Raw genomic sequence first — 10613 nt, 5'->3', positions numbered from 1 at the left:
GGGTTTATGTCGTCCGATGCGGTTTAGCGGCTTCTTTGCAGTGTCCCGCAGCAAGGTGTTGGTTTGGCATCCCGATACCTGCAGGGAGGGGCCCCCTGCTTACCCCAGAGCCTCGCGCTGCCTCTTGTCTGTGTGCCTGAAAATGCAATAAAGCAGTTTTTGCAAGTCTAACCCACACGTATATCTTCATTCATAGCTTTCTGCCGGAGGTCAGCTTCTTACTGTGAGTTATTCACTTACATGGTGAATCTTGGTCGCAGTCTGTTTCCAGCCTTATGCTACAAATAGTAACTGCGTGCTGTAGTCACTGAGGTGCAGGCCTTCGGTGTTAGTACTTGGTTGGTGAGAACTGTCAAATAAAGTTGACTTGGAGGAAAAAGGGTGCTTATTACTACTTCTGTTTTTAAATGAGTTGTTCTGGAACACTTCTTAGTTATTTTTCCCTTTGAAATTGCTTAAGTGAGATGCTGTTTTAACAAATGAAGCTGTATTACTCAAAAAAAAAAATCTCTTACAGTTGTAAGTTGCTGAAGCTTGCAACTATCATAAACCACAGATAAAGACAAAATGCCCTCTAGAGGGAGATCTTGGTGCTTTTATGTGCTAAAACGTCAGTAGCCGGGTTCCAGTTAAGCATCCTGATCACTTGGAAAGGGCCTGATGTTGATCAGTGTGTTTGTCTGAATGGGGTTTGTGCTTACCAGCTTTGTTACAGAACACAGACCACAGCCTGTGATGTAGCTGTGCTGTAGGTTAAATAAAACCTGCTCATTTTAACTCAAATAGATCTCATTGTGAAGTTAAATGAGTAATCATTACAAGTGCCAGCATACTGCTCCAGCAGTAGTGTTTGTAGGACTTTCATTTGTGGCATCAACTCTGCAAATGCTTATGGACACACTGCCTTTTGGACAGCAGTCTCAATCCAGTTGCTTTTGAGGGTAGATTCTCCAACCTAAATTTCAGAAACTGTTCTGGAAGTGTTGTAGGTTAAATCATTGTAGCATGATGAGTGCTCACAGCTGAGCAAGAAAACAAAGCAGAAATAGTAATTTAATTTGCCATCTAATAAATCTTAGTAATTGAAGGGTAGCGGTGCTTTTTGATTGCAAACAGCAGAGGTTAAACATTATTTCAGACACCATCTATGATGTGAATGTAGCTAAACCTATTGTCCACATGTGCCACATAGATTTTGGAAAAAAAGATTTTTGGGATTGTTACAGTGGTAAATTATTCCAGGTTCCATATGCAATCTCAGCGTGTGATTTCTTTTTCATAAAAGTTCTGAGAAAATTAGCTCCACAGTAAACTTTATTTTCTATAAGTAAATGTGAGCGGTGAATTCAGTGTAGCTTCTGGCCTATGCCTGTTACATTAAAGGAGATAGTGGGAAAAATTCTTTATCCTGTAAGACTACCAAGTGGATCAAAAATACATTTACTGTTTTTAGTAGCCAATTGAACCCCTTCGTACTTAGCAGTATGGAAGAGTTGAAAGAAACTGTTACTGTTACTCCAAAGTACCTGTAGTATTTGTATTATTATAAATGAACATCCTAAACCACTGGCCCTCTTGTTTATGTGCGAGGAGGAGGGAGTTCTACTGCAAGTAAGGTGGAAGTGATTTGCAGTACTTACTCTGGAAGTTTGTTTTCCTTTCCACACTCATTTTCTCCTTGTCTTGCGGTATGCAAATGCATCTCTGCAATGCATTAAAAATGTATGCAAAGTGCTTGGAGGCAAATGATGTTGCACCATTGAATGTACAGATGTGCTATAATAGAGGAATACATTCCAGGAATAAATGGGAATAAAATACTCACGGATTTTGTTAAGAAAAGCATAATTTGTATCTTTAAGTTACATGTATTGTGGAGTCCATAATAAATTGTGCTCTGAATGGTCAATTTTTCATTGTAGATTGTTGCTTTGGAGATTCCAGCACTGAGATTTCTGGTGTCTGCTATATCGAGCCATAATGAGTTCATCACTGGTTGCTTATGATGATTCAGACCCCGAGGCAGAAACTGAAAAGACTGAAGTCCCCAGTACTTCTAGCAGACAAACAAGCCTTCCGAGTTCTTCGGTGAAGCCTGTTCAATGCTTTGCACCTGGTAGTTTGAGAACAAAATCTACATATGAAATGCAGCCTACTGAGAACACTGACAATTTTGGCATAAGTATTGTTTGTGAAGATCTCCCTGAGCATTATGCACCAAATAATAACACTGATTTGACATCTCCTTACTGTAGGAAAGCATACTCCAGCCATGCTGCATTATGTGTGCCCTACAAAAACTATGAACAGACATCGAGCTCTTCAAGAAATTCTGGAAATGGCACTTCCCAAAAGCGAGTGCATAAAGACAGTCCTACAACTATAAAAGGAATTAGACCATATATCCCCAAAAGACTGCGTCAAGAAAGTTCCAGTACCTGTGGAAAAAAAGAGTCTGATCCAGGTGAAAGCTCAAATTGTGATGTGAAGCAAGACGTATCAGGAGAGCAGACAGTGAGAAAGATATCTGAAATAATTAAGCCATATTTGGGATCCAAGTATAAATTAACTGAAATCCCCAAAAGCTTAGTGTTTCATATGTTTAAACACAGCAGTCCTGTTAATGAAATCCAGTGGTGTCCGGTACGAGAACAAAGTCACATGCTTCTCTCAGCTTCTATGGATAAAACAATCAAGGTAATGTAAACCAAGATGGTTTTTGGACTGATCAGCTAGCTTAAAAACGCTGTATTAAATAATGATCTTCTTGGAATAGTGTATTTTTGGCAGTGTGTTTGTCAGTTCCACCATATTCAGAATTGGAGGAGATGCTTTTCCGTACCAGACCTGTTATGAACTCTCAGCTTAATGCTTTAATGTACCTACAATCCTGTAATTTCATAATGTAAGCACTGTGGTGCAGGTTCTGCCTTCACTCACTGAACAGCTGACTGCCAGCACTTTGCCAGGCCCAAGTAACTACAGCTGCAGGTGCTATGCTGGGTCTTGTGCATCTTTCCTCTGAAATACAATGTTTTACATCACAGAAAGGTGTCCTCTCATGATCTAAGGAGTCTTTCCATTTTAAATTTGTTTCAGGGGTTAACTACTCAATACTTAAAGTGTATTTTCCTTCTGACTTCAGTGATTTGGTTTCAGTTCTTTGTTAACTTAGTCAATCCTGTAAGTCTTGCATAATCATAAGGTATCCTGAGTTGGAAGGGACCCACAAGGAATCATTGGGTCGAACTCCTGGTTCCAAAAAGGACAAAAAAATCAGGCTATGTATCTGAGAGTGCTGCCCAAATGCTTCTTAAGCTCCGTCAGGCTCGGTGCTGTGACCACTGCCCTGGGGAGCCTGTCCCAGTGCCCGACCACCCTCTGGATGCAGAACCTTTTCCTAACACCCAGCCTGACCCTCCTCTGTCACAGCTCCTTGCTGTTCCCTAAAACTTTCTTCTCAAATTCAGGGCTTTAAGTGAATCTTAATGCTTAGAGGCTGGCAGAACAGCCTTTGTATTAGCATATTTCTAAAAAAAAAAAAATAATAATAGAGGAAGGAACTTTAAAATGTAATTTGAATGCTGATTTGATATTGGTCTGCCATTCTGACACTCCAACCCCAATAAATTCTCACTAAAGTTGAGTTTTCTTTGCCCTTTTGATGTTTTATTTTTGTACTAAAGAATTGAGTTTCATTTAGTTTGTCTTCTATATGATTCTTCTTATCTTAGCGATGTTTCTTTTCTTTTCCCTTCTCTCACTTTTGCCATGGGGCCCTGTGAAATAAGTGCTGACTTCACATCTCTGAAGCAGTGGTGTTCTTGAATCTCAGACATAGCTCTTTTTTTTTTTTTCTTTCCCTCCTTAATGTCTATTAAAGCACTGCTGTTCACAGAAAAGAAAATCCAGGACCTATAGTATGAATAAAACTTCCTCCTCTCAATTGCTTATCTTTTCAAACTCTTATTCTCTTAATTTCACTTCTAGCAAGCATAACCTGTCATATTAGTGAATTTTGAATACTTTTACCGGTAAGGTAATTCTTTCCAAAGTATTTTTGTCCATCTCTTTCATAAAGATGAAACAGAAGAAAAAAGTACACTTGTTTTTCTTTGCAAGTCTTCCTTTATATACTGAATAGGTTAAATCGTGATTGCTATCTGAAGAACAACCTTAGACAGAAAATATGATATGCAAAAAGCACTGTTGGATGTTTTTGGCAAGCTGCATTGTATATTTGGGTTGTACAAAATTATATGTACTTTTTGACTTCGATATGTCTCAATTTGACTTTAAGCACGTGTACGACGTTTTAAGATACTGCTTGTTTACCATCCCAGAGCCTTCTTTCAGTGATGAGTGAAAGTAATTATAGATGTACTAAACTTGATAAAACAATATAAATGAAAGTTGTCATTGCTATGTAAAATTATTAAAAAAAAAAAAAAAAAAAAAAAGTGAGTAATAGCCTGTCTGGTTTTTATTTTGTAAACAGGAAGAAGGGTTTATTCTTGTATTTACTAAAACAATATTTCCACCTCTGGAGGCAGTCTTTAACAGTAAAGCTGTTATTTGAAGGAATCTATTTGCTTTAGGTGCCCCAAACTGTGGAAATTAAGTGTAAATGGAATGTGGTAATATTCACCACAGTTCAGAGTATGGGAATCTAAAACATCAGTAAAGTGACAACATAACTGTTATGAAGCCTATTAAAATGCATCTCAGTATTTTGAAAGGTAAGCTGTAGAGAAATACCTAGAAATAAATGCTTCATACTGCTGTTTCTTACTGAGATTAAAGATTTAAGGTAGGAGCAGTAGCATCTTTGAAGTTTGTGCCTTTACACAAATACCTTTCGAGCCAGTAGAGGGCACAGTTAGATTAAACATCGTCTGGATGTTACGGAACTAATTTCTCCAACTTTCAAGGGTCATGAGCCCATAAATCTCTAATGACTCTGACAGCAGTGGTTTCTCTTCTGGGAATTTTTTTGGCTGTCTGCCATTGCCTGGAGTTGTCCATTTTCTGGTGTAAGCATAAAACAAGCAATTGAAAACACAGATGTAAATGTACTATTTTATTTATTTATTTTTTCAATCCTGTACCTTCCTTCAGCTTTTCCTTTTGTTCTTTTTTTCCAAAAACACCTGCTTGGAATTAATAGTTTAAATGCAGGCAGTGGAAGCTTGTTCTTTTTTCCTTTTAATGGGAATATCCATGGTAACAGATACTCAGGATGTCTGCAGTATTTGAGCATCTGATTTGGATAGACTCAACAGTTAGAAGCCTAAAGTCCTCATACAATTGAGACAAGTAGGTAATCCAGAGCCATAAAACTTTGTGCTTCCTTTTAATCATGTGAATAACTGAAAAATAATATTTTTGTGTAAATATCTTGGATTCAGTCCTTAACTTCAGCCTATACAGCATGCTATTTATAGTTTGAAGATATCAGTCCAATATCAGTGGAGATTTCTCAGAACTGAGAGTTCTGTCTAAGCAGATCAGACTGTGGTGCTCATAGATTTTTTCATTTAATCAAAACTAAACTGTAGTCATAAGCAATTTTTGTATTACTTAGCCAAACAGTTTTGCATCTTTTATGTTCTTCTATGTTTAAATATTCTTCTCTTAAATTTTTCATCACAAACTAAGAACTTTTTTTTTTTTAACAGAGAGAAGAAAGCTAAACCCAAGTATTTCTGTCTTAATTTAGAAATCTTAATTTCTTTATTCCCATCTAAGCTATTATGAATAAATAATTATTGTATATTTTATGTTCCTTATCACACGGGGATATATCTGAAATATATAAATGGAACTGATTATGGTTTTTTTGTATTATGTATGTATCCTGTTTAAATCTGGCAACATAAGTCTTCCTTTTATGTTTGCCAAGTTTAACTAGTGTGCACTTTACCATCTCCTTTATGAATCGCTGTAAGTCATAGTACAATGTTTGCAAAAATTGAGTTGATGTTTTCAGTCTGTTGACTGAAGAATAAGCTAGTGTTGGGTAAGATCATCTGGAGTGCTTTGTGTAAATGCCTTACATATTTAGGAAGGAATGCTTCATAGGATTTTGTTTTTCCATAATACGTGTTTGTTCTTAATGATTTTTCTTTTTCGGTGTGTATGGCTGCATTTAAGAAAACAATCCAACGAAGCAGTTATCAACTGGTACTGTTGGAAAAAATCAGGTATCAGCTCAGTGGTGTAATACTCCAGAGTAAAACTCCTACCAGCAGATGGGGCCCTTCAGTACCTTGGAGATGGTAACTTCTAAGGGATGGTAATTATTCTTTTAAAGAATGGGAGATTTTAGTGTTTGCCTCCATTTTGTGTGTTGAAAGACATTACATTTAAGGTTTATGCATGTGTTGCTAAAGATACAAGTAAACTTCATAGGGACTTGAGAGTAAGATGCAACTTCATATGGGAAGCTATAGGTATTGTAGGTTAATTACCCACTATTCTTCCGATCCAGAAGATTTACAAGAAATCTTCATGCTTTAAATTTGTAGGGAATGGAAAATAAAGTTATATTTAGGCTTTTGCAATAGTCCTTTATCTTCAATTTTCTTTGAATTGTGAGCTTCCCCTTTCAAACGGGAAGCTGATAGGCTTCCTGCCTCTCTTGCTAGCTACCTAGTTGGAAGCAGTGATTCAAATGAGTGTGGTAGTGCTCTTCTTTGCTATTGCATTCTAACTGAACTTTCAGCAGCTTGTTTCTAGTTTAAGTATGTATTTTAAGGATTCTAAACTGATTCGATTCTTGGGATAATACTTTTCCCCTTTGTTTCAAAAACTGCTCTAACTGAAATTTAGGATGCTACTGCCACTTTTGGTTTTGTTAACTTAAACACAGAGGTTGTGATTTTAATATCTTGGCTAGTAATTTTTGTATAAATTTTGAGACTCAACACAGTTATTAAAGGTACCTAAGTTTTGTAGTGTGGATGTTAAGAACTTTCTGAAAATCGACCCTATTTAGTTATTTCTGGTTTAGAACCCTAAATATAAAATCCTAAATCACAGGTTGTCATTGAATACAGCAATTTGTCTTAAGTAGCAGGGTCTTGCCCAGCGGTCAATCTCTAGTAGGGTCAGTAGGTAGATGCCGAGAGAAAATGAACTTGGCAAAGATTTATGGTGCCTTCAAATCCTCCTCTAGCCAGTGCTCATTTGAAAGTTAGGGGATTTCTGAGCTCCAAAGCATTTAATCTTTGTAATTTCCTAACTCAGTAGATCTCTGCCAGATACTTCTCTGTTCTTATGAGACTATCTTGTCTAAGGGTGCTAGCTCCAAGGTGTTATAGTGTTACATTACTTATACTGGTCAAATCTAATGTATGGATTTTGCTTTCTGGAGTGAATGAAGCAATAATATAAGCAGCGTTTCCCTCCCCCCCCCCCCCCCCCCCCCCAGATTTTCAAAATCTTTTATTCTTTTGTGGTAGTGTGTTCTGCAGGACAAAGATGGCATAGTAGTATATTCCATTAATTTGTTATTCTTCATCCTGCTGTAGCAGGCTGGAAGCAGTGGAACATGATAGCCCTATTCATCCATATAATGTGTGTGACACTCATGATGGCAATAGAGATTTTCTAGACATTACTGTTAACCCTGTGTCAGAGTAACAAGTTCTGACATTTGTTTTCAAAACTTCTGCAAGCAATTCATTGGAAGAAGCCAGTATATGTACTGTTCCTCATTGTTCTGCTACATGCCTGTCTGTTAATAAGGCGACTGAATTTAGGCTGCCAGCTTGCATCCTATAAACTCACGTAGCTGTCAGATGGTTATAGCCTTGTCACCACTAGGCTAGATTCAAGCTGTTCACGGAGCAGGGTTAGATACCATGCTGCTAGTACCCCAAGCATTCTGATTTTTAGATTGATTTTAAAATCTATGACAATGCTCCTTTAACTGTAGCTGATACACAAAATGAGAATTTGGGGAGACTTTCTCTTAAAAGCATGCATTACACTTTAATTGAAAGAACTTTCAAAGTGATCTGTTCAATGTCAGTACGCTTCTAATACTGTATTGTAAAAGTAACAAGAAGTTCTTCCCATTATCTTGGAAGAGGCAAAAGAAACTCATTTTGGAGACTGTACTGCTTACCTGGGTGTGTGGAAAAAGGCATTGTCATTCTCTTGTTGAAGAGGTGACTAAATAGCTTCAGTATTTCAGAATAGCCTGACTTTTCTTAATGGTGCCTTGTTCCCTTTTCTATTTAGAACTATGTATATTTTTTTTTCCCAAGGATTTTGAGCTCGCTGATTATTAGGATGAAAGTACATTTATTTGGTACATGTGTGTATAGTAATACTAGTTTCTTGAGTGCTGAAAGCCTTTCTCTATATACCTTGGTATTTTTCTAAGGAAATTATTTCATATAATTTTTGCCCATAATGCTTATTTTATAAGAAAAGGGACATTATGCAGGAAGGAGTGTGCTTGACCATGAACAAAAGCTTCTGGCTGTGATTCTGTCTGGGTGATAATACAGGTCAGGAGGTAAGAGCCAGCTCTTAACCAACTGCTCTGCAAAAGCCATTAATGCAAGTTGATAAAGAACAACTCGGGAGGGTGGTGGATTTTGGTCTCTTCATCACAAAAATCTTGGTGGGGTTGTTACATGTTTTGGTATGTTAATATCTAGATACGTTTGGAGATCATTGTTACAAGGAGATTTATTTTTTTAATTATTTTCTTGTTTCCAGCAATGCTGTTGTCAAGGAAACGGAAATCCTTGTAATGCCTTTGTTCACTTTCTCAGAATCCACAGCTGGAGATGACTTATATAGTTTTTATTATGTTCTTAGTAGTTGACACACTCTTGTGCCTCAAAGGATTTTTCAAAGGAGTGTGTTTCTTTGAGTATGAACAGCAGCATCCTGATCTTTACACTGTTTGGTAGGCCACTGTTTTCTTTCCTTTTTCGTTAACCAGAACTAAATTCAGTACTCCTTTAGACGAATTTATCCTAATGCTTGCACAGTAATTGTTATTTTTGTTTGTTTAAACAAAAAAGGCAAAAAAACAGTGAGTATCTCAGCTTCTGGGTTACGTTTTCAGTTTTTAAGGGCATTTGTTTTACTTTTGCACTGGGTCTGGCTGGGATGGAGTTAACTTTCCCTGCTGTGGCCCATACAATGCTGTGCTCTGCAGGTGTAGCTAGAACAGCATTGGTTTCACACCAGTGTTTTGCCCAAGGCTTAGGAATGCTGGCACAGTATCAGGACTTTTTCTAATCCCCCCAGAGCCAGCAGGATGGGGGCAGGCAAGAGGTGAGGAGGGAACATCACCAGGGCAGCTGACCTAAGCCAGCCAAAGGGATATTCCGTGCCATATGGTGTCACACTCAGCAACAAAAGGTGGGAAAAGGAAGAAAAGGGGATGGGTGGGCTCTTGTTGTGAAGACGTCTGTCCTCTCGAACACCAGCTATGTGCATTGAGGCCCTGCTTCAAGGATGTCATCAAGCATCACTTGTTGGTGAGAAGTAGGGAGTAATTTATTTCCTCTGCATTTCTACATGGCCTTTGCTTTTTTTTTTTTTTCCTTTTTCCTTTAGTTACATTATTTAATTAACCATAAATTTCCCTTAATAATATTTTATTCCTTTAATTCAATTATCCTTATCTCAACCCATGATTTTAACTTTTCTTCTTCCCTTCTTCTTCTGAGGAGAGGGAGTAGTTGTGGCGGTGTTCAGCTGCCTAGCTAGGTAAAACCACCACAACTTCACACTTGGAAATGCCTCCTGAATTAGAGTCTCTGTGAGGAATACTAGAGGAGTACTTCATTCTGGAAGTGGTCCCTCAGTGAGACCTCTCAGTGAGGTTTGAAGATGTAGCTTTGGGGAAGACAAGCAGGGGAAGAAGGATACTTCATGGTACAGCTAACACACCTGTGTTTTCCAGAAGAAGTGGGAATTACTTAAAGAAAAGTTCAGAAAATAAAGCTCTTCTGAAAGCAGTAGAACAAACGGAGTCTGGCTGTGTCTTGAGGCTGGCTACCTGTGGATTTTCTTCAACTTCTCTGTCCTTCAGGGCTTCTGCTGTGTCTTTCATTTTTTATTTATTTATTTTTTTATTTTTTTTATTCAGCTGCTCAGTTTGATTAAACCTTGAGGGGCAATGAAGTCCTTCTCAGAACTCTGAAATTTGGTTGAGATTGAGTGAAGTGACAATAGGTGAGATGCACCAGAGATACGGCTCTTGGGTCAGTGCTATTTCACAAGCCGTTCTTTCTCCAGGAATCCAAAAGGATGGAGTATGACTATTGAATATCCTTAAAATGTCATGGAAGAAGAGATTCTGTTTCTTCATGTTATATAGAAGGATGTTTTTGGTCACTCATTAGTTACAGAAATATCAAAAATATTAGATGTTTGCCTTTTTCTTAGAAACCTGTCTGTTCTGAATTGCTGAGCTTTGCACTTCCTTTCTGCTAAGAGCTGTTCCAACTGTTTACTGTTTCTCTCTTATGTGGGCTTTAGCAGACAAGTAAGCAACCCTGTCCTCCTCCCAGCATAGCCAACCCATTAGCAGAGGAAAATGTTGGTGACAGAGATGGCAACGGAGCAGTGTCCCTAATGAA

General features: G+C 37.8%; 1 protein-coding gene across 3 annotated transcripts in view; it reads left to right on the top strand.

Annotated features, from left to right (window-relative positions):
• The window catches only part of WDR25 (WD repeat domain 25), a 69334-nt gene that overhangs the window by 233 nt on the left and 58488 nt on the right, over window positions 1-10613 (top strand). For 2 of the 3 annotated variants that reach the window (XM_027457762.3, XM_005020732.6), the window contains exon 2: window positions 1923-2697. In XM_027457762.3, coding sequence (XP_027313563.1) covers window positions 1981-2697 — 717 coding nt within the window. In that variant the 5' untranslated portion in view covers window positions 1923-1980. Of the gene's footprint in view, window positions 1-8; window positions 224-1922; window positions 2698-10613 lie in introns of those variants that run through there. The other variant, XM_013100701.5, reaches the window with a different exon arrangement.

Source organism: Anas platyrhynchos, chromosome 5 (genome assembly GCF_047663525.1).
Source record: "Anas platyrhynchos isolate ZD024472 breed Pekin duck chromosome 5, IASCAAS_PekinDuck_T2T, whole genome shotgun sequence".
Lineage (NCBI taxonomy): Eukaryota > Metazoa > Chordata > Aves > Anseriformes > Anatidae > Anas > Anas platyrhynchos.
Note: the sequence above shows the minus strand (reverse complement) of the source record. Positions and strands in the feature narration are given on the sequence as shown.